Source organism: Pelmatolapia mariae, linkage group LG23 (genome assembly GCF_036321145.2).
Source record: "Pelmatolapia mariae isolate MD_Pm_ZW linkage group LG23, Pm_UMD_F_2, whole genome shotgun sequence".
NCBI classification, from domain to species: Eukaryota; Metazoa; Chordata; class Actinopteri; order Cichliformes; family Cichlidae; genus Pelmatolapia; species Pelmatolapia mariae.
The window spans coordinates 49,098,791-49,125,736 of NC_086246.1; the positions used below are offsets into that span (position 1 = coordinate 49,098,791).

The 26,946-nt window shown below is 40.8% G+C and overlaps 2 protein-coding genes across 4 annotated transcripts; one reads left to right on the forward strand and one right to left on the reverse strand.

Moving 5' to 3' along the window:
- Window positions 1-322: 322 nt before the first annotated feature.
- On the forward strand, window positions 323-17,822 carry ssbp3b (single stranded DNA binding protein 3b). 2 transcript variants are annotated; one of them, XM_063465910.1, is made up of 18 exons: window positions 325-626; window positions 1,335-1,407; window positions 1,548-1,609; window positions 1,704-1,788; window positions 9,992-10,081; window positions 11,235-11,309; window positions 11,535-11,597; window positions 11,679-11,742; window positions 11,854-11,927; window positions 12,132-12,196; window positions 12,290-12,338; window positions 12,613-12,648; window positions 12,750-12,804; window positions 12,894-12,958; window positions 15,065-15,143; window positions 15,319-15,347; window positions 15,447-15,548; window positions 15,691-17,822. In XM_063465910.1, the coding sequence occupies exons 1-18, from the start codon at window positions 571-573 to the stop codon at window positions 15,718-15,720; spliced, it is 1,152 nt and encodes a 383-aa protein (XP_063321980.1). In that variant the 5' UTR covers window positions 325-570; the 3' UTR covers window positions 15,721-17,822. The 2 variants fall into 2 exon arrangements, with proteins under 2 accessions (XP_063321981.1, XP_063321980.1); XM_063465911.1 differs by lacking the exon at window positions 11,235-11,309 and having other exon boundaries at window positions 323-626.
- A 2,681-nt stretch (window positions 17,823-20,503) lies between these two features.
- On the reverse strand, window positions 20,504-23,698 carry dio1 (iodothyronine deiodinase 1). 2 transcript variants are annotated; one of them, XM_063467315.1, is made up of 4 exons: window positions 23,293-23,698; window positions 23,075-23,218; window positions 22,577-22,776; window positions 20,505-22,185 (listed from the first exon to the last, which is right to left on the reverse strand). In XM_063467315.1, exons 1-4 carry the CDS (start codon window positions 23,627-23,629, stop codon window positions 22,120-22,122), a joined length of 747 nt encoding a protein of 248 aa, XP_063323385.1. In that variant the 5' UTR covers window positions 23,630-23,698; the 3' UTR covers window positions 20,505-22,119. The 2 variants fall into 2 exon arrangements, with proteins under 2 accessions (XP_063323386.1, XP_063323385.1); XM_063467316.1 differs by lacking the exon at window positions 23,075-23,218 and having other exon boundaries at window positions 20,504-22,185.
- Between the last annotated feature and the right edge of the window lie 3,248 nt (window positions 23,699-26,946).

Below are 26,946 nucleotides of genomic sequence, written 5' to 3' on the forward strand. Positions count from 1 at the left end.
AATGGCGTAAACTAATACAACAAAATCCCGACTACTTGAGAATACTTTTAAAAAATCAATCTTTATTCAATTCTATTTTATGGATGTGTCAAATTTCATTATTATTTTAACTTGACTGAATTAATATAAATATAAAGCTTTAAAGAGTTCTGGTAACCTTTAGTGGGCTGATTAAAAATACGTATAAACATTTTTAAATATACATTTCCTTTCATTACCAGAATGCTTTATTTACACTGTAAGCGTAAGAAAGTCACGAAACGACGCCTCCACTGTGGATTTGTGCGCTAAATCGCGCACTTTTGTTATCGCAGAAACCGACGTTAAAACCAGTAAACAGTAGGCACGAAAAGGCAGACCTTAAGGCGATTGTTATGTTCCTATTGGCCTATGGGAGCGTCAGTCAGACGTGGCTCCGCCTCTTTCTCCCCCTCCTCCGGAGCAGGCTCGGTTGAGTCGTCGGGTTGAGGAGGAGTGCGGTTGGAGTGCGAGAGGGTCGCGGCCGCGATGATCTGACAGATGAAATAGCAAAAAAAAGAAAGAGAAGGCGGGCGTCCTCCAAACAAAACAATGTTTCCCAAAGGCAAAGGGACCCCGGTGCCGTCGGACAGCCAAGCACGAGAAAAGTAAGCCGAGAAGCGTTTATTATTGTGTATTTTTTACCTCGTAAGTTGCTCCCTCTTGCTCTCTGTTGTTTGCTGGACAGGCTAGCAAGAGGCGATTTCCTCTTACCGAGAATGCAATTGAATGAACCGCCTTGTCTGCTCGCCATTCCTCCTTTGAGCTGTGTTCTGCTCCATGTAGATTTTTGCTGATTTTGTACACATTTCCAGCCGATTCCGGTTGTAGTTTACTTGCGTTTTTATCGGCAGTTGTTTGAGATTTTTGCGGTTATTCGGACGACGGTGCGGAGAGGGTAAAACAATAACATCGCCGTGCTACAGTACATTGTTTTCTCTGTTGCGCTCTCTGGATAGGCTCCGTTTTAATTTCCCTCAGCCCCGTCACTGCCACCAAGATACTGTACCTAGCTAATACACAACAGGCTGCTGTTGTTTTCTTTAAATGTTTCGCATCACGACGTTAAATTATGCCGTTGCCTCCACACTTTCTTTTAACCTCCTGATTGTTGAGAGTCTTCACCAGCCTTGGCTTTGCTTACGAGTCCCAATTTAATTTTTTGGCAGCCATTGTTCAGAGGGCCTTACCCGACTCTAATCACTCATTGTTCGCGTACAGGAAGATTCAACCTGATGTTTGGTGATTTTGCTTTGCTACTTGGTTAAGTTTGTTAAATTAAACCTAAATTTGTTTTTTTTTTTTCTCCCCCGCAGGTTGGCTCTTTACGTGTATGAGTATTTGTTACACATAGGGGCACAGAAGTCTGCACAGACCTTTTTATCAGAGGTATGTGGCATTTAGGGTAAAAGTTTAACTGTATTAACACGTCCTTTATATTTTTACACATTTATTTTTATTCTTCGAGGACAGTATTGTTAAAGTGTAACTGACACCCATAGATAATTACTGAAATTGTGCTGTCCTAGATCCGATGGGAGAAAAACATAACACTTGGTGAACCCCCTGGATTCCTACATTCATGGTGGTGGTAAGTGTCATCTCTTTGTAATGTAATAAAATGTCCATTTGTGTGTGAGTTGGGGGTTGTTTTTTTTTGGCTTCATGAGCTCTCTTGTCCACAGTGTTTTCTGGGACTTGTATTGTGCTGCGCCAGAGAGGAGAGAGACATGTGACCACTCCAGTGAAGCAAAAGCTTTCCATGATTATGTGAGTACTGCTTACAAGTTGCAAATATTGCCTTTTGTTCACCAGGAGAAGACAATAGGTTTGTGCTTGAGGCTGAGAAGTGATGTAAAGACTTTGTCTTTATATATAACTTTTTTCATTATGTCATAATGTTTTCCCTGTAGCACCTTGTAGCTGTATTTAACCATCTAATGCAATTTTAAACACTTTGTGTCTGCTGCTGATTTATGATCAGCTATCATGATCTGTTGGTGGGTTGAATGCTGCGCCCAACCATGAGCTTTATGGGCTTCTGGGAAAATGATGCTGATGTCAGCATGTCCTGAGTCAGACCTGTCAAGTGCTCTCCCCTTAGCCCAAGCTCCCTGCTGCCTCAGTTGTGAAGACGAAGAACCTCCGGTGTGTTCTGCACAGCATCTGAGAATTTCATGCACACAGCTCCATTTTTGTTAAAGACCTCCAGCTGCCTGAATGTGTGGTAGCGCCAATACATGTTGAAACATATTACCTGCAGTGACATAATCCTAATGGATTTGAAACTGAAGAACTGCTGGAGCAGCCTTACATCCTGAATTTATGAGGTGTCACTCGGTACATGTGCATGGTTTGGTAGCGCATTGCTTCTCTTACGATAGCAGTTCTATATTTGCATGGTATGGGTGCTTTGCATCTTGATAATTATGCAGTTTTGAGGTGCTGTTGTCATTTCATTTCCTGCTTTGAGTCAGCATTCAAAAAAAGAAAATTAAAAAGGACCTTGCATAGATCAAAAGAAACTGTGAACTGAATGTCTATGGCCTCTGCCGTTCCCTTCCTAATGTCTCTTTCTGCCTTCAAAGATTAACATGGTGCTGCTGATGTAAATAAAATAGAAAGACTTTTCAGGTTGTGCTGTATCAGCATAGGAAAGACATTAGAGGTTAAGGAGTCCTCTTAGGATGATTGATGCACAGTGCAGTTTGTAGGCGGGTTAGTGGTGTACCAGACAGGAAGGGGTTAAAACTGAGATGTTGGTCCTGCTCTTGGCAGATAGGGTTGTCAGGGTAACAGGCCTCCTGATCTGGCAGGTGACCTGGGAGCCAAGAGAGAGGCTACAGCGTGGCTCTGCCCTTTCAGTAACCACATTCCTTATTATTGCAGCTCATACAAAGGAAAGACTGCGTTTTTGTTTGACAGTCAGCCTTAATTCAACTAGCCTACTTAATGGTAATTGATTGCTTCTGGTTGCTTGCTTGTGTAGAATATGCTTGTCCTTTTCTTTGAATGTGTCAAAGATCAGAGAGTCTGTTTTGGGAAAATTGTATTTCCATACATGAATTAGAGAAAATTAATCTCTGGGAAAATGGGAACATCATTTTTAAAGGAAGTAAAAACACAAAATAGGATGTTAAGTTGCATCTTTTGGTTTGACTGAAGCCATTTCCTTTGCATGGAAAACATTAAGCAAATGAGGGAACAGTGAAATGTCAGTCTGGGGAGTGTGCTGCTGTGGCGTGGAGCTTTGAGAGTTTCTGCACGGTTGGTTCTCCCTGACATCTTGTGGTTACCCTTCAGTTTGATGTTGGTTCTCTTTGTGTTTATTGGGGAGGTCAATGAAGTGTGTGTGTGGACAGTACTAGTCCTTGGACCCAAGCCTTTGTCTAGGTGTGGGGGAGGTGAGTGCTGTTCTGTTAGCCGGCAGCCCTCGTAAAGCTCCGGCGTATTCATGCTGGGCCTGACGAACGCTCCCCAGGGGCCCTGTCGCCATGGCGTCAGCGGCTGATTGATGGCTGTCATGGAGCTGAGGGGCATATTGGAAAAAGAAAAAGGGGAGTGGCAGTGTGGCATATGCCCAGCATCCACCACCGCAGAGGAGCTGAGGGAATAAAAGAGGAGGGGGCTGGGGAGGAAGACTGGAGGGAGATGTAAAGTGGAGGGGACCTGCGAGAGAAAGAGAGCATCCAGTCAGGATCCAGAGTGGGTTTTATGATGTTGATTGATGGTTAAACATTTACAAGCTAAACATAGGGCTGGTTTCTTTTGAGAATCTGTTCCAGTGGAAGAAGTGAGGCTGTTAGGAGCACGCTAGCTCATGAGCCGGCAGTTGGGTGGTCTGTGCTGCTGCTCAAACGCCTACATCATTTCTCTCTTATCCACTTTAAAAAGCTTCATTTCTTTTCTTTCTTTTTTTGATTTATTATATTTTAAAAATTACCCCAGTCAAGCTCTTGGTTATCCTCACCCTCCTCTTTACTTGTTTCTCTTCCCTTGTCCCACCCCCCTCCCTCGTCTTTGTTTTTGTAAAGGGAGCACAAGCACATCCGCCGCCACTCTGGCCTTTTGTAACCTCCTTCAGTGATTCAAGCATTCAAAGAGAATTTGCTTGGCTGGGATTACTTGTTTGCCTTAAAGTACACACATTTACACGTGCTGAATCATGATGGGTGGGGGGTGGTCGTCTGTCTGTCTTAAAGGAAAAATCCCCTGGGAAGTTGTAAGAAAGGGCCCAGACAAGAGCCTCGTAGCCCGGGGCAGGACTGAGACATCTGCCCTTTTCCGGTACCAGAGAGTCGTTGGGGAGACGTAGCTTATTTAGACCAAAAGCAGCACTGGACTCCTTGGAACAGTCCAGCAAGCACAGCTGTGGGCTTTAGAGCTACACGATAAAGATCTAACATAACATGCCTGGGAACTCACCATGCACGTAGCTTTTCAGTCTGGCAAACAGTTTCTGTTCTTCTACAGGGATGTAGATTGTTGACGTCTTTTTATGACTTTGCGGTCAATACCTTAAATACAGCTTTGTTTTACTTCATTATTTCTTTGCAGGCCTCATTCCAGGAATGGGCTACTTAAGGGTAGAGGATCAAAACAAACGCCAGTTTCGCTTTGGAGGGGCCAGACAGAGGGATTGTATGAACATAAACCACTTAACAAGCCATAAATGTAGCTTAGCCTTTTTCTGTGATAAACACAGTAACAGCTGCTTTCAGTTTTTTAATGTAACAAAAAAAGCCCAACTTTAAAATACAATCCTCTCTTACACACACACACACACACGTGGTAGGACAAAGAAAATCAAGGAAAAGAAATTAATGGTTACATTTTAATTGTTAGGTTAACTGTGGGGCTGTTTTGGCTAATGTGCTAACTGGCTAGAAATCATAAAACAAAGGTAAATCCTTATATCGTTTTCTTTAACAAATGTAAAATTAAAGCTTGTAATATTAAGAGCTGTTTATGCTATTTGAACTTAGAACCAATGAGCAACTTTACTGGAGCACACATACACATTTTAGATGTAAGTAAATTAATAAAAAACGATGAATCTTTATGACATTACTTTGCATTTCAGGAAGTTACAATGAAAACGAAGTTAAAACTACGAATAACAGTTTTACCTACAGTTCCTTCAGTAGGGTGCAAATAAAACCAAACAAAACTGAAAGTCAGCTCAGACAATTTTTTTTTCTCCTTTGGATAACCTAGTAGTGTCGAGTCCATACATTAGATTTGGATTCAATATATGTGATGGTTGCTGAGGCCCCTCACTTCCTGTTTTGTGCCTTTGCTGGTGACTGTTCTCAGTTGTTACAGTTTTGAAAATCAGTAATGCATCTGATAAATTTTGTGAGGCTTTGTCTGAAGAATAACGTCTGCTACTTTTGGTGAAGGATGGAATTTTTTGTGTCCTGTGGAAGTCCTCTAAGCAGTATTACAGCATCAATGATTTAAAAAAAACTTTCCCATGTGGACATAATTGCACATCAACATATCAGAGCATCATTTAGATATGGCCTCGCTTCTGTTTTGCAGTGTCACCTCCGAGGTTAGCTCGCTAGGACAGGCAATGCTTTAGAAAACTTGCGCTAAATTTTGTGAGACACTTTTTTGACAATTACAAAACAAAAAAATCTGTCACATATTTTATTTGATCTTGTTTTTCTTAAATAAAATCTAATGTGATAGAAAAGCCAGCATGTCATAAAGGATTCTTATGTGTATATGAAAATTGGCCCAAAAATAACTCTAGAGAAGGCGGAAAGGCTTTGGGTATCTGCTCAGCTTCACTGCAATAATTTATCGTTACATTAGATTATTGTTGGGCTGTACACCTGCTCTAACGCTAATTGCTAATCGTGTGGTTGCTCAAGAGAGAAACCAGAAAGACACTCAGGAGTTAACCTTGATCATTGAGCATAAGGGGATAATATAAAATAATGAACAGGTAAACTAGTGATAAGTTATCACATTTGCCTGTTTTTTTTGTTTGTTTGTTTTTTTAATTTCCTTTTTTCATTTTAGAGTATTTTTTAAGCCTGTTTTTGGGGGGAACCAGGGAAAGCTTTTGTCTTAACAAAGCCTTAGCCGGATATCAACTCAAGCCTTAATCAAAAGCCAGATTTGAATCTCTATATGCTAAGCAACAGTCGCTCCTTTTCTTTTCTTGCAACTTCTTTCACTGGCTTCCAAGTCCGTGGCGTTGTCCCTGACTGGTCACAGTGCTGTTAACTTCCTGTCATAAACCTTAAAGCAGCAAGCATATAAAACAGTAAAAATGGTAATAGTGATAACAAAGACTGTGTGGGGATGGGTGGCAAACTAAAGGAAGACTTAATATAAAACATCTATCAGAGTAAGGTGTTGGGCCACCACATGCTGCTAGAACAGCGTCACGGAAATTAAGTCTGGAAACTCAATTGGGGGGAATTACTCTGTCCTGTTTCCCTCATTTGGCTTTTAATGATGATGATGGTGTTGCAGCCCACATTCATCTACAAGAAGGCGTTAAAGTGGTTTAATATCTAATGACTGCGAAGGCCGAATATTATGATTCAGATTATTTTTCATTCATTAAAACATCTATTGACCCCACATAAAAGAAATCCGCCCTCACATCAGGACAGAAACCTTTCATTGTAAGCTTTTATTGATTTCTAGTGACCCTTAATTCTAAGTAGACAAGTAAACTAAAGCTCACAGTCTAACAGAGTCACTGGATCCCTTCACTTTGGGGTCAAGGCTTCAAACCTGTATCATTTTGTTCATCTGTTGGGTGATGCATTTCTCACTTATTTTTTTTGTGTGTGCATTTTTGTAGATCAGTGGTTATCATTTTTACATCACTAAGCTGTCAAATATGCATTGATCTTTGTAATGTGGAGATTATGCACTGCGAGCCTACTATAATAACTCTGTGTATGTAATTGTCAATGAAGAGTTTTTGCTGACACAGCCTGATCACTGCTATTGACGTTCTCAGGCAGAGATTATAATGTTATGCTGTTGTGGGCAGCGCAGACTGAGTAGGGTGCACTGAGCCTCGAGCTCACCAGCTGTTGGTAAGATTTACACCCGTTGGATCCAAGCGGACTATGGCATATTCACAGATGCTGAACTATAACATCCACGTCAGTCACCCGAGGAAGAAACAGCCCTCTGTTTCCTTCCATATTGCACTAATACAAGGGCATCACAGCTATCAAATATGTAGTATCAAACAATAATCTTCACTGTCTTTCTCATTGACCAGAATTTAGATCTTACCTTACTGTACTACAACGACTAACACACTAGACACTTGAGCAGGAGACTGAAGCTCCAGTCACATATGCTTCCATAGTGAGCCCTCTTTCAGAGTCATAGCTCTTGCTATCTTAATGCAAAATCAGAAGCAACTGGCCCGCTCAGCATTTTTGTACATGCCGCAGTGCATGATTGGATCCTGATTTCTTAATTGTACTCGGCAGTACACCTGTGTGGAAGTGGGTCTGCATTTGCTTTGACAGGCTACTCATTATTTATTTTTCTTACAGTTAGTCACCTGATCTGTGTTTTGCAAGTATCCTTTGGTCAGGATAAACCCAATGCTGCTAAATTTTAAAGGTTTTTGGTTTGTTTGTTAATGAGGCTGTGTAAGTTTGACTATTTCCTGGTGACTCTTCCACGTCAGTAAATGTGTCAGGCAGGATCCTGACATCCTCCTCGTTTAATTTGCATGTGGATGACTTGCCTGGGCAGTTTAAATCTTGCAAAACGGGTTGTGTTCATGTATGCGATGATTCAGTTATATTTTCTGCTTGTAACATGTCCTTCCCACTAAAGAAGGTGAAAGTTCTTTTTCTAATTTTGCTTTGATAGAAAGGCATGCCCAGAGAATTTAGCAGATGAAATATATGTAATGTAATATATAATGCAAATGTGTTTGATTAAAGCCAAAGTGCATCTGTTTAGTACTCTAAACTGCTCACCTCTGTGTTTAGAATGAAAAATAGATTAATGTAAAACAGCATCAGCAGAGCAGAGTTGCATTTGTGAGGATTGTGCACAACTCTGTATAGATTAGATTACTCTATATGATCAGAATCATGGATGTTTCCACATGCAAAACAGAGATAAGAACCCTAAAAAACTGATATATGTGCAGATTCATAAGCTAAAGCACGGCATCACTGATCAACCCGCAAGTCTTACCAAAAGCTCTGGTGCAGGAGTCGATCTGTGCATTGTGAAAAAATATGATCTGCCAAATTAAATTAACATGGATTCATTTTACTGTTTTGATCCTGGATAAAGGAAAGTGCCACACCTTCCTGCACAGCACCGTTAAAATGCTATGTGTTTTTAAGGTTTTACTGTGGACACAGGCTCATACAAAGTGTTGCCTTTGTGAGCATAAATGACCAGAGACCATGAAGATTTACTGAAGTGGAAGTCTCTACTGTCGACATGGGGGGTGAAAATTAAAACCAGCCTAACTGCTCCAACTTGTTTGAATGTAGAGTAGTGAGTTTTTATTGGTTTTCGTTTTTAAAGTAGGTTTCTCTGGCTTTTACCACGTAGAGTATATTAGTGCTTATGTTAAACATCCTCAGTATGGATGTTTACCATCTCTCAGCATCGTATCATTTAATATGGTACTTATGTATATTTAATGTTCGTATATTTTTAATAATTGTTACCTAGTGCCCATGAAAGGCTTCAGCAGTTAGGTTAGCTCTAATTCTTAGAAGTTATTTGTACATTTGTAAATTTATATTATTCAGTGATTTCTCACAGTATTACTTTTTAATACTGGCCTTCGGTTTTCTATTCAAACTCTGACAGGAAACCCGTCTAATTGAGTGGGCCGAGTAGTGAGTAACTGCTCAAGACGAGGGAAGAAGCATATCAGTAAACTGAAGAGCAACTGATATCTTCACTAATTTGTGCTTGCCTTTATGTAGCTGTAGACTATCTAAGGGAACCCCAGATTCTATGAACGCTTGACGATTTCTCAGTCTTACACCATGCTGAATTTTCCACGCCGCTCAGTAGAGAAGTGGAATTTATGCTGCCTGCGTCCTGGCGGTGAAGGAGCCTGATGAGATGTGACTTTTCACTGTGGCCTCACTTCTCTCCCTGCTGAGGTATTTCACAGTGGCCCTGCAGTGGCAGCCTGAGCAGATATAATTAGGGAAGGTGCAGTCGATAAAAGGGAGCGTGTTGGATATTGACCAGCGATGTCTGTAAGGCTCTGGGCATTGAGAGCTATATGTGAGTGTGGATGCTGATGCATCCATTCTTGTAATGTCAGTGCATAGTTGCCTACACTTCACTGAATGAGCTACGCATTAAAAAAATATGACTGAATGTTCTTCTCTCACTTGGTGTCTGTTCTTCGGAAGCTAAGCCCCATAGCTCTGAAGACATTAGCCCATCTCAGATTGCTTCAGCTACAGGGAAGAAAAACTCAGTCAATTAGGAGCGTGTGACCGAAGCAAATGGCACATTAGTGAATTAGGGCTGCGGTTTGAGCAGGAAATCGGCCCAGCTACCCCCTGCTGTGCAGCAGCACTTTGGAGCCACTGACTCACTGCATCCCACTGATGCTTATCTGATCCACTGGATTCTGAATCAGCAGGGATCAGACCTCAATAAGGACCCCATTAATATATTATTGAGGTCAGGGGTGTGGGGGTGGGTGACAGTTGGTTGAATTAGGTTTAAAAAGGAAATGCATGGAACTTTATTCACAGAGTTGGATAAGGTTTTTTGTCCATTAACCCATTACAGCTGAGATCAAGCTCAGATTCAGCCACTGTGGCAGTCCAGTTTCTCACATGAGCTTTTCTTGGTAAAAAGTGACGTCTGCCGAGAGTTTCTTCCTGCTCCTTGTATTTGTTGTGGGACAGTGTTGTTAGAAAAAAAGACTGAAAGCATAACCCAGCAGCTTGACTCGTTCTCCTGTTTTCTTCTTTGTCAGAGTGCAGCAGCAGCTCCCAGCCCCGTGATGGGAGGGATGCCCCCTGGTGATGGCATGCCAGGGGGCCCAATGCCACCTGCCTTTTTCCAGGTCAGTCCATAAACTACACTCGTATTGTCTGCTACTGTTGGGAATGTCCCTCGACTTTACCCCCCCTTTTTGATATATCAACTGATATATCATGTCAACTATTGTTTCATATAAAAATCTAAAATATTATTTTCCTGTGAATTGGGGGGGGGGGGGGGGGGGGGGGGGGGGGCGGAGGGATTATTTTGATGCTTGCAGAGTTTTTCATGTGTTGTGAAGCAGTAGGTCTCACACTGGTATCTGTGCCGCTTTCCCCTTTATTGTGCTCCGTGTACTCGGCGAGCTAGTAGCAAACATCACAGCGGTGCTATCTGTCTGGACCCCTCTTGTGCTGTAAACAGGAAGGTGTGGCCAGGCCATTTTCTCCTAATGGAGAAATCGAAAGGTGCAGCACCTTCTGTAAATCAATATCTCATGAAGATAAACTTATCACAGGCAGCTGTGTGGAACTGACTCGTTAGAGGTGACATAAAGTTGTAAACCTCTGTCTCTACTAGACCAAACTATTCACAACACATCCAGAAATTTATTATAAAGCAGAAGCCACAAAGCTGTGAGTGATTATGTGATCGCGTTATTCTCAGAATAGAAATTTTGAGGTTTATCCATCAGTGCACGCATACACTCATACTTTCCCTACCAGGAGCAATTTGAGGAGGCTCAATTAGACCCCTCTCTCTGTCAGTTCAGCAACATTAGTGACACAGTGCCGGTGTTTAGTGTTGTTATAAAGCTAATTGCATAGAGCTTAATTGATGCTGTTAATTCAGGAAAATTAGCAGTGATAACATGCTGCATGTAGCACGCTTCTTAATGTCTTGACTGACAGGCAAAAGAGCGCACATCCTCTCCATCTTTCTCTTTCTGTCACTCAAGGCTGTCATTTGCTTGTTCTTCTCTGCTCAGTCTCACACTCGTACTGTTTGGTACATGAACAAGAGTATTATATTTTGTACATTTTTTTTTTTTTTTTTTTTTGCGCCACACTTTGGTTCTTGCACTCCAACTGTCCTCTGCCCTGCAGTAACCCTGCTTCTCTGTCTGTCCCTCTTTTGTCACTTTGGTTTCTCGCTCCCTTTCTCTCTCGTCTCATCCTCCCCACTGTCCCTCCTGTATCGTCCTCTTTGCCTCTTCATTTTATGTGATGCCACAGGGTCCTCCTGGTCCCCAGGGCTCTCCTCACCCTCAGCCTCCTCCCCCTAACAGTATGATGGGACCTCACAGTCAGGTAACGCTGCCTTTCTCTCTCATTCTCTTTCTTTTTCACCGGTTTTGCTATGTGCAGTCATGTGGCAAGGCTGGTTCTCAGTGCTGATGCTTCATGCTTTGGCATTTGTTTCAGCTTAAAGCTTTATGCTGCTTTCAGTATTCACACAACATGAAACCTAGAAACGGGTGTACATTTTAAGAGACATTTGTCACATCTTTATTTAAATGTATGTTTATGTTGTAGTCTTTCATGTCACCTCGCTTTGCTGGAGGCCCAAGAGGTCCACCCATCCGGATGGCCAGCCAGGTAGGGATCCTGCACACGCACCCACCACAGAATTGTATGAATTTCAAACTGCAGTTTTCATATTTAATTTTTTTCTAATAGCCACCCGGCGGAGGACCAGGTCCTCATCCCATGCTGCCCAACATGGACCCCACACGGCCACAAGGTGTGTGTCATTTCACTTTAATGACATGCATCTGCACATCATGCATTAGTGTGGAATTATTTTCATTTATAATTATTATTATATTATATCTTGAATGCCTTTACTCTTCAGGTCATCCTAACTTGGGGCCAATGCAGAGAATGAGTGGCCCTCGAGGAATGGGGCCTATGGGGCCTGGCCCTCAGGTAGGCTGCTTACTTATACAGAATCAATCATCACTGCCTTGATGAATCAGTGGTTTTTACCCTATTAGTTCTTATGATAGGAAGGTATTCGTTTTGCCAACCAAATCCAAACCAAAAGAATTTTGACAGTGTTAACAGATGTGTCAGTAGTTATTTTTACCCTGTGGTTTCAGATTTGAAGCTGTTTTGTGTTTGTTTTCTCAGAACTTTGGTGGTGGGATGAGGCCTCCACACAACACCATGGGTCCTGGCATGCCAGGAGTGAACATGTGAGCTTGCTGTTTATTTCTAAGTATTGTCTGAAATGTATTTTAAATCAAGTGCAACATTTTACCAAGATTTCCATTTGCGTTCTTATGTAGGGGCCCAGGAACGGGTCGGCCATGGCCCAATCCCAGCAATGCCAACTCTGTGAGTAGAAATGCAGGCACACAAATTCACACATAAGCCCAGAGAAATGCTCATTCTTTGCAACCAGATCTCCTCTCTGAGCTGCAGAGGTCTACAAGGTTCTACTGTGGGGTGGGATGTAATTGTAGTATTATGTGTCATGGTTTCCACAGACAGTTGGACAGACAGCCATAATGGTATTAGGACGATCAAATGATGAATGATGACAGTTTGAGGTACGGAAAGGGTTTGTGCTCCCATTTCTGGTCTGTAATGTTTATGTCTTTGGTTTCAGATGCCTTACTCATCACCCTCTCCTGGTGCATACGGGGTGAGAACACATCCTGATGTCTTAACCCTCACACACTACAGAAATTACAGCATAGAAGGATAACATTTAATGCATTTTTTATTTTGTTTCATTCTCCAAAGGGGGCATCTGGAGGTGGAGGGCCTCCTGGCACTCCCATCATGCCCAGCCCCGCAGGTTAGTGCTTCTTTGACTTAAGCTGCTAAACTTGAGCCTTTTCTTGCGCTATCCACAAATGTACATTTACACTTTTTTTTCCCCGTCAGACTCAAACAACTCTGGTGACAATTTATACACCATGATCAACACTGGACCTGGCAACCGAAATAATGTGAGTTCTGTTTTATTTCTTTAACCGAACTGCTGATTTCATCAGAAGTAATAATATATTTAGCATAACGTTACAGACAAAACACATTACAGTGGTCCCTCGCTGTAACGCGGTTCACCTTTCACGGCCTCGCTGTTTCGCTGATTTTTTTTTTCGTGCAATTTTGCATGCTTTTTTTTTTCTCTCTTTCTTTTTTTTTTTTTTTTTTACAGCGCACTGTGTTCTGCGTCCTGATTGGCTGTAGACCATTGTCAGTCAATCTCGTGCCGCGTCTCCTGTACAGTACAGAATGCGTTCAGCTTGTCAAATTTACATAAATCTTCGATCGCTAGCAGTGTGACTGTGAAGTGCTGTACTGTATGTTTGTACGTTTTCTCCCCAATAAACACAACAATGTCGATGAAACGTTTTGCACTGTCAAAGGCAGCCGCGGGTGCCTCAGGTTTCATCCTATAATACTGGACTTATTTTTCTACCAAGGTTTGAACTTTGAGAGAAAAATTTGAAAATGTTCATGCCTGTCTGAGAAAAGTGTATAAAGTGTGTAGTGAGGAGTTTTACAGCCTTAAAACATCTATATTAATTGTGAAAAAATAAAGTTGGCTACTTCGTACATTTCACCTATCGCGGGTTATTTTTAGAACGTAACTGCCGCGATAAACGAGGGACCGCTGTACTGAAAATTTATCTCTTTTCATTACACAAATAAAATCTTTACGTTATTCTTGTGTCAACTGTATGATAAAGGTACGAAACCTGTTGTAACTGTACACCATCAAACTGCCTTTGTGGCTGTGTCACAAGTGCAGATGGAAAGACCTTTAGACACATAAACCTGAGCTTTGTTATTATAATGATTTATTTTCTGGTTAGTTTTTAATTTTGTAAGTTTTTACAGCAAAGTTACAACAAAGTTCTTACTATTTTTCTTCCTTTAATTGTTTTCACTAGTACATACCCATGCTACAGTAATGGTTGTCCTGTTTGTGGTGCTGGCAAACTGATATACTTAATCTCATTGGGAAAAGTAGAAAATGTGGTGGTAGATATAGTTCTGTGTTAAAAATGCACCATTTTAGTCTGTTGCTAGGTAAAATGGTGATTGCTAAACATGTATAGTTATTTTATCCATGCTTTTTTTTTTTGGGAAATTAGATGTTATTGTTAAATACAAACTGATATGATCCTTTTATAAGGCATTATAGATGCATAAATGCTAAAAATGGGCGCTTTTTAGCACGTTACTAGGTAGTTTCGATATCTGATCTAGATGAGACCCTTCAAGGGGCCTAAGATGTTGGATTGCTCAACCCCTGGTGGTCTGAGAGGAGTTTGAGGACAAAGAAACAAACACACACACACAGCCAGAGGTTTGTGTATTATAGTCAGATAAGGTGGGTATTTTCCATGGGAAATTTTGAGGAAAATCAGATTAGGCAAAACAACAACAGATATGCAACACTATATGAAGGTACTTAAATCATAGCCATGTAGAAACCACCAGAACTCTCAACAAACGCTCAAAAGAGTCATTAGGAAGGTTGTGTTAATACATTTTCCCAATTTGTTACAAAGAAAGCTAAAGAATTTCAATTAACAACAATGTTTCATTAATTTAGTTAAAGTTAACTATAATAACTTTGCTTCATGCTGCTGATGAAGGGAGTAAAACTACCACAGAAGACACCAGAAGTATCTTTTTACAGCCTCAGATTGACTCATTGAATGTGTGTGGGAAATGCCACTTCCTATTGCATGACATCACGCTTAACGTAAAACACTAGTAATTCTGGTCTTTCTAGAGCACGCTGTCACTGTTTACCAAAGAATACACAGCAGAGAAGCAAAGCACTTGTTATACTGTGTGATATGTGATATTGGAGGCTACTGTTTCACCTACACTCGTGGTAATGAAAGAATCAGACAGACTTTAAGCAGAACGTGAGGCTGATCTTATAATGGCATAAATAAATAAATGCACTGTTATAATCTTTAGTAATTGGGTTTCAGGCAGCTTGCACTTTTATTCACTTTACTTTAAATTTTGGTAGTTAACTAATCGTACAGCAAGTGAGTTCATGCCACTACCCCCCCTCCTTCCCCTAGTTCCCTATGGGCCCAGGCTCTGATGGACCCCTGGGAGCCATGGCTGGGATGGAACCACACCACATGAATGGATCACTAGGTAACACTACTCACCACAATGCATTAAACCAACACAGCAGTGAAGTGTTTGGATTGCATCCCCACCTGTTAAAGACAGCACATGTTCTTGTTATTATCTGAGCTCACTGTATAAAATGGGCTTACTCGGGTCATGAACATTGTTTTAATTATTTCACACATGATTTAATTTTCAGGTTCTGGTGATATGGATGGAATGAACAAGGTAAAAAAACAACCCCAATGCAGGCATGCGGTGTTGCTTATCTTTTCAAGCTTTATCCCAGATAAACTAAACTGGTAACTTTGTCTTCTTTGTTACTAGAATTCCCCAAACAATTTAAGTGGCATTAGCAATCCTCCTGGGACCCCAAGGGATGACGGGGAGCTGAGTGGAAACTTCCTCCACTCCTTTCAGAGCGAGAACGTAAGTCGCCGGAGTGTTTGTAGCTGTAGCTCTACCGTGATGAAGCCAGAGCCACAAGTTAGGACATAAAGCAAACTATAAACTATAGTAAACACATGGATGTGTTTTAAAGCTTCCTTTTCTTGCGTGTGTGTTTCCATAGTACTCTCCAACCATGACGATGAGTGTGTGACCCCCCTCCCCTTCTTCACCCTACCCGATTTGCCATCATTCCGAGGATCTGAAGTCACTGTAGGACATGGCCAAACACATCAGCACCAAATCAGGGACAGGCGCCATTTTGGTTCCACACTAACGCCAGAATGCTGATTGGGGGACAAAAAAAGAAATCAAAATGGCTGGCAAACTACTGCTCCTTGCTCAAAATGAAGGACAATTACACCATTTATCACAACCCCAAGTGTGAGAAAACCAGCTACTGAAATGCATAAATGACACGTTTTATGTTCTTTGCAGAACCTCCTGACCCCGCTCAGTCCTCTCAGCCTCTTTAATCCTAGTGCGAAGAGAAAAAAGGTTGGAAGTTTACCTCTTGTACTTTTTAATGATTGCTTTGTGGTGCAAGATGTGCAGGAAATATCTGCTTTTGTCACTTAAAACACTGGAGAGTTTGCATACGCATTGTGAGCTTGGAAAGTCTCTGTCTTGTCATTTTACTTATCGCCATGCATACTGTGTCACAGAAATCGGTTGACACAGGACTGAGGATTTGTCTTTTACTCTGTGGCCACCTTTCTGAATAATGTATTACTCTACCCAATGCCCACCTTTCTATTTAAAGAGACTTAAAAATGGAAAAGATGTGAAAGAATATGGCTTTTATTGTGACAGCCTTTTGCAGCGGTGGTTGTTACAGTGTCACATTGATCCAGATTGATCAGTCTCTCAAGCCCTTTTCAGACATGGGATTTTTAACATTGCCGCCTTCATCAGTCCCTCAAAGCGATGGCATTCTGTTAGGCTTTGGTCACTTTTACATCAGTGTTCCTCGCAGCTTTATTCAGACGTAACCATGACAGTTGCAAAGAGAGCCATGGTATGTGAGATATTCACCATATGTGCAAAAGAATTGTCGCATTCGTGGCAATGAGCATTAGGCATCGAGTGAAGTGTAGCCACACTGTTGAACGTTTAACTCGATGTGACATTTTTACCAAGATCAGGGTCTGTGTGAGTGAGTGTGTGCGTGCGTGCATGTGCGCGAGTGTGTGTGCGTTCTGCCACAGCTGCCCCTGCCCTTTGAACACAGACTCTCTCTTCTGCATCGGGAATATGCACTGCATTAGAGAGCGACGTTTTCACCTTACTGAAAATGAAAAATAGCTTCCGATGAGATAAAATGTCATGTCATATTTTATTGCTGTTTGGGGCAATCTCTACATCAAAGATGGACGAGAGATATGGGCAGTCATAATCCTGTGCATCAGTTAATGCATTCAGACTTGTGCCAAGTTGAAAGTGCTAGGTCGGACCTAGTTCAAGATTTCCGTCGCAATCTTTGCAGAAAAGTGACCGGGGCGCCCGTTCGGGTGCGAAGCCGACGCGTTCGCGGGTGCTGTCAGATTAATGGGAAAGGACTGCATGTCTGAAAGGGGCTTTGTTGTTGACAGTTTGCTACTCTGCCACTCTTAGCTGTTTAAACAGCTGGACTGCTGCCGCGTGCTGTCAAGGGAAGCCAGACTTTGGCATAAAAAGTGAGTGCATGAGTGCTGAGAATCTGTGTACAACATACTACCTAGTGCTGCTCTTCTCTATGTGGACACCTGCTTTAAGATGTGGTGTATATCTCTTTACCTGCCTGTGCTTAACACTCTGTGCGCTTCATCGTCGTAGCCTTCTGTGTTACTTCCAATTTGGTTGATGAATATATGGATGAGTTGCCCATTTTAATCTCTCATACATACTGGTTAATACTTCCTTCCTGTATCACTGGTCGTCCCTTTGGTCCTGCCCGTCTCTTGCCCATCCGCATATTTTTTTATATTTTGATACAAACTTTGACTACATATATTGCCCCAGTTATTCAGTTAGTCAAAGCTTTCTAAACTGATTCTAGTAGGCATCATTATAAACTTAGCTGCAGTCTTGTAAATGTGATGAGAATTTTTGTTTCATTTTTTTTCCCTGTGAACATTATGCATTATACACATCTGTCCTATGTTGCCTTTATTTGCTGATATTTTTTTATTTCAAATTGAGGAAAGATTGCTTGTTAATATAATTTTACAATAACTTATCTCACCGTGTGGGCTGTTTTTGTTTTCACCGTACATTAATATTAGAGTAACTCAGGTTTGAAGATACTGCTGAAGCTGTGGACAAATAAACGCTTACATTAGAAAATGAGTTATCCATAAAAAGTGTTTAACTGTAAGTGCTATATTTACCACTTGTGTACCTTCTATTTATCAAAAATGCCAAGATTACTAGCACAGATTAACGTCCTGTGTCTTTAAAAAGGAGTTGTCATCACATCTTGCTTGCAGTCAGTGCACAGACCTCACCAGACCAGTGGTGGCTTCGCTAATCGGTGCTTTCACTAAAGCTAGAGGGTGCTGTAGTCCACAGCTACCAGATCAACAAGAGGAAATCCAGAGGGAGCCTTTGTCTCAAAGGAAACTGCAGCTCTGGCTCAACGGCTGTGCATGAAAGATGAGGGACAAATCGTTTCAGCTGTTGACATCAATGGGTCTGGGACAGTCACCAGCTCAGCTCTGTTACAGTTTGTTCCATGTAGCAGAAATAACACAGTTTAAAAGGTGCATGTAGGAGGAAATTACTTTGTTTTGAAACGTGTCAGGAAATATTTTACATTTTCTTTGAACTGTGTAACTGTGGTTCGCAGTGGGGATTGACGTCAGTCTACACTGTATGACAACAAATCTTTACTCTGCATAAAACAATCACAGCCAAAGAAACACTTGAAGAGCAGCTGAGATTGTGGAGGCCTCAAAGGAATCATTTTTAGATACACTGAGTTATTTGGACGATGTAACTTTAAAGATTATGGTGTGATTTCTAAAGTTATGTCAGTAGCTTTACGTCGCATCATGAATGTTTATCCTTTGGATTAATTCATGACTGTCAGCAGTGTTGGGGAGTAACGGAATACATGTACCGCCGTTACGTATTTAAAATACAAAATATGAGTAACTGTATTCCGTTACAGTTACCGTTGAAAAAGGTGGTATTCAGAATACAGTTACTTTGTTGAAATAAATGGATTACACGGCGGTACTTTCCTGTTTCATATTGTCGCGGGTCAGGACTCTTTGGGTTTGTTTGACAGCTACGCTCTGTTGTTCCAGGCGGCAGCGTTACGGTTGCCATGGTTACAGAGTGACGCTCTCTCTCTGCGTGTTTCCTGGGTGAGAGAGCGCCTTTTTGTTGTTGTGCTAAGCTAATAGGCAGAATGCTACAGGTACAGCTCTAAAGAATGTAGCATCATGGGCAGTGTAGTCCGTGCTGCAGGGAGAATGGACTGCCATACACGTTATGTGTCTGTGAGCGCGAGGAGGGAGAAAAAGGCCAGTGGAAAAGTCCGAGCTGTCACCGAGCAGAAACGGGAGCTGGAAGCATGTAAACATAATAATAACCACTGCAGCCAAGAAGAGTGCCTGACGAGCCCAGTTGTAAGTAAGCTATTAAGACTCGACTGTACGCTGTGTTCGTGTTTTCCTCCGAAACAATAAGTTCCGTTCTCTCTCTCTGTCTCTCGCAAGCAAAGTTGACCCAGACAACAAAGTAAAGCTATTTTTCGGCTACCAGCCGGACACGGAACCCGACGTATTAGCCAGAGGTCCCTTTACTACGGTTCGGAGCCGCGGACCTTCAGTAACAGTAATAAATCACAGCAATAGTACATTCATGTAGTTGTAAAAAGCATGATAATATATTAAGTAATCCAAAGTATTCAGAATACGTTACTCTCATTGAGTAACGTAACAGAATACGTTACAGAATACATTTTGAGGCATGTATTCTGTAATCTGTAATGGAATACATTTTAAAAGTAACCTTCCCAACACTGACTGTCAGTACAGTAAGAGTAAATTTAAGCTGCAAACAGCCACCTTCACGCCATTTACCACCATATAAGAATTTACCTTCAACAGTTTTCAACCCACAACTTACCCTTTGCTGGGAGATCGTCAAGCTTCGTTTCACGGCGTAATGGTGAGTGGCTCCAAAGGGTCTTTATAGTTTCATTTTAGACGTCTGTGTTTATTTTAGCCGGGATCTATTTATTGCCACCTGCTGGAGGAGGCAGTCTGAGCCACTGGAAGCTCCGGGAGTTGCCAAGTACAGCTTTTCCCTAAACTTGGAGGACAAGCACACTTTGCTTTTGACATCAAACTGCTGTTACAATCACATGGTGACTCATTTTTGTTGCACTTCCATCTTGTAAATGTTTTTACTTGCAGCTTGTTATCCTCTCCTACCTTCAACTTAAGAATTTCAAGACAAGGCCAGAAGAGCAGCACTTGGAATCTACAAACCCTTGATGAAACGTTTTTATTCTATTAAATATCCTTCACTTTCCTTGAATGATGCATCTGTTATCTTAATATAAGATTCACTTGAGCATGATCTTTTTTTTTCCCCTCCATGTCTTTATGTTGCCCTCTAGTGGGCTTCAATACACACAATGCTTTGCAAATGCCTATTGCTTTGACACACATACTGCACATCCATGGTTTGGTTAAACTTTATGATTCAGACCTGAATCCTGACAAAAGTTCATCGTTGGGAGGATCCTACAGTGTTGTGGTTCCTGTCTAACAATGGGAAATGGGGCTAAGCTGCTGCTGGCTAGCCTCCACAGGATGTGGCCTGACTGGGCAGCAGCCAAACCTACCCTCCAACTTCAGTCACACAAGAAATGTTATGAAAGCTGCAGCCTTTGTTCAAAACATATCTGTGTCATACTTCTAAAAACAGGATTTTAAAAAATGAATATCAAAAACTTTCAGTTCAACAAGTTTTGCTTTTAATATTGCCACAAGACTCGTATTAGCACTAGTGTTTATGAGACAACACAAAAAGTATTCTGGCAAGTAAATTAAGCATTGATGTACAACAAAAACATGAAAGAAGTCATTTAAACTACAAATTATTCATGCTTCAATGGAAATTAAAATCAGATTGTTTTCCCCAATACAACATTTTATCAAAATACTTGAAAGCTATCTTGTGCTCTTTCACCAACTACACCTAGATAAGAACCCTCATTAGATTCAATTATGTAACATGGACACTGGGTGCCAAAATCATCTGATGTGCAGATAACACAGTTAGATATTAACTCACATCAATGGCTGAATGCAGTGCGCCACAGCTCACATGTATAGGGTACAGACTGCAAAGTGTGTTCAAAGGAATCTGAACTTGTGCAATCCACACACAGTGCAGAAAGTTTATCATTTCCAGACAAGGCAGCAAACAACAGGCAGATTCTCATGTGGAAGAAATCTGCTCTTTGTTGGTATTAAAACTGAAAGCATTTTTTGTAATAATAGAGAACTCGAGTTTTGCAACAATCATATTCTCTTTTAATGGGTCAAGGGTAAGTCACAGTGACAACACAAACACAAAGTGGCTAGCATACGGTGCTGCTGCATGTCTCTTTTCATGACTTACTTTGACAAATTGAGTACTCTTATGTTGGAGTGCTACCAGATGACTTCACATCCAAGAATATTCAAATCAATAAGTGTCCAATAATAAATTAACCTACATAGTTCAAAGACTTCCAGCTAGAAGAGGTGTTGACTGTCATTGTCATGTAAATAGTAGCCAGCTGTAGAAACTGTGGAGAATTCATAAGTGTGCACTTGATAACTGACACCGGAAATGGGAAAACGTTCAGTGCCTTAAATCTTCAGGGATCTTAACTGAAGAAGCCAGGCAACATAAGCAAAGAACATATGGAAGCAAACTACATCTGCTGTCTAGTCTGTGATACAACGAACATGACATGACTGAGGTTGGCTGTCTCCCTGCGTTTCAATGCATCTGGCTCCAGAGGCCAGAGGTTTAATCTGTAGCCGTCACTAAGAAACACAGAGAGGGGGTTGCAAGCTCAGAGGCTGACATCTCTTTTAAGACTACAGAAAGGTTACACACTATTTCTACACCTTTTGTGATTAATGTGAAAGACTAACAATAGAACTACATGCTGATGTAGTGGAATTACAGTTACAATGCAGACAAACCTGCGCCATAATAAACCCACTACGCAACCAAAAAGGCCAGAGAATATGGACAAAATCACATGCATGCTCACACAAATTACATCTCCTGTACGCGCCGTTTTATCACAACCGCTGAGTGGACTGTCTCCCTGTGTTTGAATGCATCTAGCTCCAGAGGCCAAAGGTTTAATCTGTAGCCGTCATTAATAAACACTGAGAGGAGAGTTCAAGCTCAGAGGCTGATATCTTTTTTAAGACTACATGAGAGCCTGATTGTAAAATCCCCCCACTATTTAAGTAATGTATACTGGTTAGAATGTAGATAAAACCCACCCCTTAATAAGAAGAAACCTTTATTCATATAAGCGCAGAGCTTCTTATTTTATCTTCTCCAAGAAGGATCGCACTTCTGCTGGGTTGTAGCCCGAAGGCCCTTTCCCTCCCTGAGGAACATAGTAACAAATGTTAAAAGCATAATTAATTACACTTTTTTATAAAGATACTAATTTAATTCAAACGAGAGGACCAGAAACAAGTTTTTGTCATCTAAACTACATATCTGGTGCGGCTGCCATGAGCCTGGTTCCATGCCAAAAGTGTCCCCTTGTGTATGCTTCTTTAACTCCTGCACCGCACGCGATAGCGTGTGTTGAGATAGTGCAGATTGCACTCACGCCCACAATGCTGGTATGGCTTCAAATTGCGTGAGAGAAGCAGTGAGTGGGAAGTGAAAGAATCTGCCCTTGTTGCTCTTTGCTCTCTAAAAACAACTCGTTAATTAGTAGCTCGTAAAGAAACTATTCAAGAAATTGCCAGTTTTTGCACCTATCTTACCTTGTAGAGCACTTTCCCAGTCTGCAGAATGTAAAGCCTCTCAGGCAGAGCTCCGTACTTTATGGTGGTGACATCAGTCATTTCATCCACAACCACAGGACACAGGGGTTCACTCTGAACCAGGACCTGTGCCGCAGACAGCCTGTCCTCCAGGCTCTGGTGCTGGTTGATGTCATAGTTGTTCTTAAAGGCCCAACCATCTGCAAGTGAAACCGAGAGTGCGTTTTCACTTGATTGCGTCAGAACAATATAAACAGAAAGCATATAAGTAGTTCATGTGTTCATAGAGATGATGAATGCTAACTGGATTACAAATGTCCAATAGCCAATCACAGATCTGCATCTCCTGGGTTTAGTTTCAAGCTGATGAAACTAAAGATTCATCAGCAGAATTCAGATCTTAAAGAAACAAAAAAACTTTCACTTTCTTGCTTGGTGATATTTTGGCCACATGTCTCCACGCACAAATTTCAGGTTCTGCAAACAACTTTTATTCACCTGTTGAATGAGCCTCTGCGATGTAGATCACAAGAAAGTCGGCTACATCGCTGAAGTCCTTGACGAGTTGCTTGAACTCATCAAGTTTATACATAAACGGGGGTCAGGTGCAACTTCCAAAACTCAGCACTAGCGGTCTGTTGCCTGCAGAGAAACGGCAATGTTTGCGCAAAGAAGCATTGCATAAAAGCAGATGAGTCTGGATTTCTTTAACGCACCTTTTAAATACTTGGAGATGCTGGTTTTCTCACGGTCCATAGTGACCACAGGTGAGTCTGGAGCTGATCCTCCCACAAACGCCTCTTCTCCGAGAGACAGCCACATGTGATAAGAAGCAGTTTTAATAAATGCCAAGGACATAAATGTCAGACCCCAATCCTCATAGTTAAACCTTGGATTCTGGGTCATGGTGAACTTTTCACCCATGCGAAGTATGAACTTCTTCGCAAGGCTTGGTGAGGAAAACTGCAATATCGCCAGCATGAGAAACAGTCCCAACATGTAGCAAAACATACATGCTGTCGACAAATAAAGCACAATTTTTTGCAAAAACATGGTAGCAGCTTGCCGGTGGTAAGTCCCGTGTTTCAAGGCGTCTCCAGCGGAACTCTTTGTATCGCTCGTTTAAAATTGTTGGTCAGGCTACCTCCCACTCTGCTGCCTTCACGGTCTTTCGTGTAAGATCGTTCTTTCCATTTTACCAACAGAAGAAAAAAAATTCTATATACGCGACGGTAACAGTTGTTATTCTGCGCTTTAATACGCTTTCTTGTTAATTACATATTAATATCCGCGTTTTTATCTTGCTAAGCATCCCATAGCGTAGTTGGGAGCTAATTTTCTTCAATATTTCTCACTATGAAGAAACATCAAATCAAAGCCAAATCAAAAAAGGCTGGTAGCTCTCGTTTATACAAATAAGTAGAAGATATAAATGAGTACGACCGTCTTAAAATTAGCCGATGTCCTGTTTTAGGTCCCGCTAGTAAGTGGTTGCTTGGCAACATGACCGTAAGGCGCGTAAGAGGAGTTCACGGACAAACTGATATTTGGTTTATTATAGTAAGATTAACTTTAATTATAATTGGAGGTCATCGAGACATAAAATCAACATTTCATTTCATAATACAAAAGTTTGCTCCAAAACGACGCTTTGAAAAGTCTCTGCCCGGAGCAGGAAACACTGATGATTTTTTTTTAGCTCAAAGTTTAATTTATCGCTAATGACGTCTAGTATTCACCTCACATACCTGTATTTTCCAAAGCACCAGTTAGCTTTAGCACTGGGTACCCTACTGATCTGAGGGAGAAGGATAAAGGAGAAAACAACCGCTCCGTGAACACTAACGAGTATGAGGTTGTTTTTCCACATGGCTCAGTGGTAGTTATTGGCGGTTTGCTCGACCACTGTTTAGCTACATGGGTGTTAAAGGGCAACAGGTGTCGCCGTCTTCTTTTCAGGCCACATAAATGTAAGTTTGACTTAGCTTTGCCTGCCTTCAGTTTATGGAAACACTGGTTTGTTAGCAAGCGTGTTAGCCAAGTCGCAGTTGAGCTTTGTAGCTCCCACGTGTAAGTGTATTGTAGTGCTGCAGGTAATTTAACATCACAGGGGAAATTGTTCACAGTGGGATACAAGTGTGTAACCTCTTTTATGGTTACTTCTTTGGTAAAGGCCATAAGGCCATTCAAGTGATGGCATTTCTGTGGTGACTGTCAACAAAGGGAAGAAAAATAGATATAAATAAATATATTTTTCCAGATTAAGTAAACTGGACTTGCCTTTTTCAATACGGTTGATGTCAAATCATAGGCATTTGTTCATGCATACGTGGACTTTAAAAACCTGAAATTACTCATAAGATTTTTTTTCTATAATTAGCTAAGGGGATGTAGTAATATTGTGATTGGAGCAGCATGTAACATATATTTCATTGCAATTATTTTGTTTTTCTTGAAGCACAGACAATCTGAAGAAGTCTTTAGATTATGCATCTGACTTACTTTACGTCAAAAGCATATAGCTCAAAAATAAAACTTATGAAATTTGTCCAGTAAGTTGTTTCCTAAGATTGAAATGATGACCAAAAGTTCATGCAGCTAAAGGGCATTTTCAAACTCGTGGCACTTGTGTCTACTTTTGAATTGTTTAAGAGATAGTTTAAGCTATCTGCTGCACTATTACCTCAATAATAAAATAAGCTCATTGAATTTGGTTTTCATTAATTCCTGAGTGTGTTTGGTTTTTTTTTTTTTAAATAAATGTTTAGTTTTGGTCAGGTCTACTAGTTTCAGCATTAAATTATTTATTCATTTTAATGTTATACCAACACTTTGTGATGACCTGTCACGTAGACATCCTTGTCTTAGTTAGCATACACATACACCAAATCTCTTCCTGTATATTAATTTTATATATTATAAAATAAGATTATATTTGTGAGTACAACATAATCCAACCTTTTCAGTCAGTTGTGTTAGACAGACATAAATACATGTAAAACCTAATGAAAAATTAATTCTCCTGGAAAAACAGCCATAGTTTTTAGATAAAGTCTAAACCTTTTAGCCATCTCTAAAGGGCATGAGTATTATGTAATGGTTTTTTTTTCCCTTTCCTTCAGAATAAAATCTATTCCCTTTTTCTGTGGACCTTTGTACAGCAACATAATCCTAAAACAGAGAGCATTACTTGTTGACATTATAACCCTTAAGATTTGTAAGTAGCTTACAAAAAAGCTTGCTGGTTTGACCTGTATTTTTATATTTGTTCTTTTCTTGCTGCCAAGACGTTTAACGCCAAGGCCACAGATGAAGGAATAAGACTAAGTATATCTAAAACTGTCTAATATGCAATAAAAAATACACCTTCTAAACACGTGAATTTCATGCAAATTCCAATTGAAACTATATTAAGATCTGCTTGTCCTTTAAAGATGTGGTAGCGCTGGTGATAAGCATATATTAACTTTCACAGTGCACTTTTTTCAGCTTTCCTTCATGGCATTTGCTGCAGGAACAGTCTTGTATTATGTTTTTATTCTTGTCATATTTGTTTAAAATTATACGTTGTTCTAAGAAAAGTTTGCATTATGTTGCATTAGTTACCTAGTGTCAATGCCACAGTTTTCTGTAAACAGGCCCACAGCTAAATTGTGAAAACCTGGGTTGACAACCCACAATGTAACTTTGTCATGTTAAGAGAAGAGAAGCTGTTAGGTTCAGACAAGCCAAATAATGGGAAAGATGTCCTGGGACTGTGAACTTGTTTTACTTGTTTTCAAATTCAGGCCACCAGAAAGATGTACAAAAGTCATCTTGTCTCTGGGGTAAAAGAAAGGAAGATTTCAAAGTCAAAAAGGCGCGCTTTAGCCTAAATCTAGTTTTCAGTGGGACGAAGGAAGTGCACTTTTTACCTGGCTATATGAACACACTCACAGGTGGTGGTTGTAGTTTGTTTTAACAGCCAGCTGTCAAAAAGGTTACATGGCAAATTCTTTCTTTGACCAGTTTCTCCATGAATGAACTCTCAGATGACAGACTACCTTCTTTTTACACAAACATGTTGAGCTGTTGTAATTATTCACAATATTAGAATTTCATGTATTTATTTACATGGTATTTATCGCAAAGTGAATTTCACTTTTATTTGGCCAAAAAATAAAAAGTTACATGATGCTTTTATTGTGAAACAGTGTCATGTCCAATGTTCCCTCTAATTTTTCATGTGTCTGAGCGAACACACAAACTCCCTGAGCGGTCCCTTGGACCACTGTGAGCAACATTAGACGTGTGCACTGTGGTCACGCCAGCATCGAATCCATCCAAGTTACATGGTTTATTAAAATAATCAAATTACAGTATTTACATTT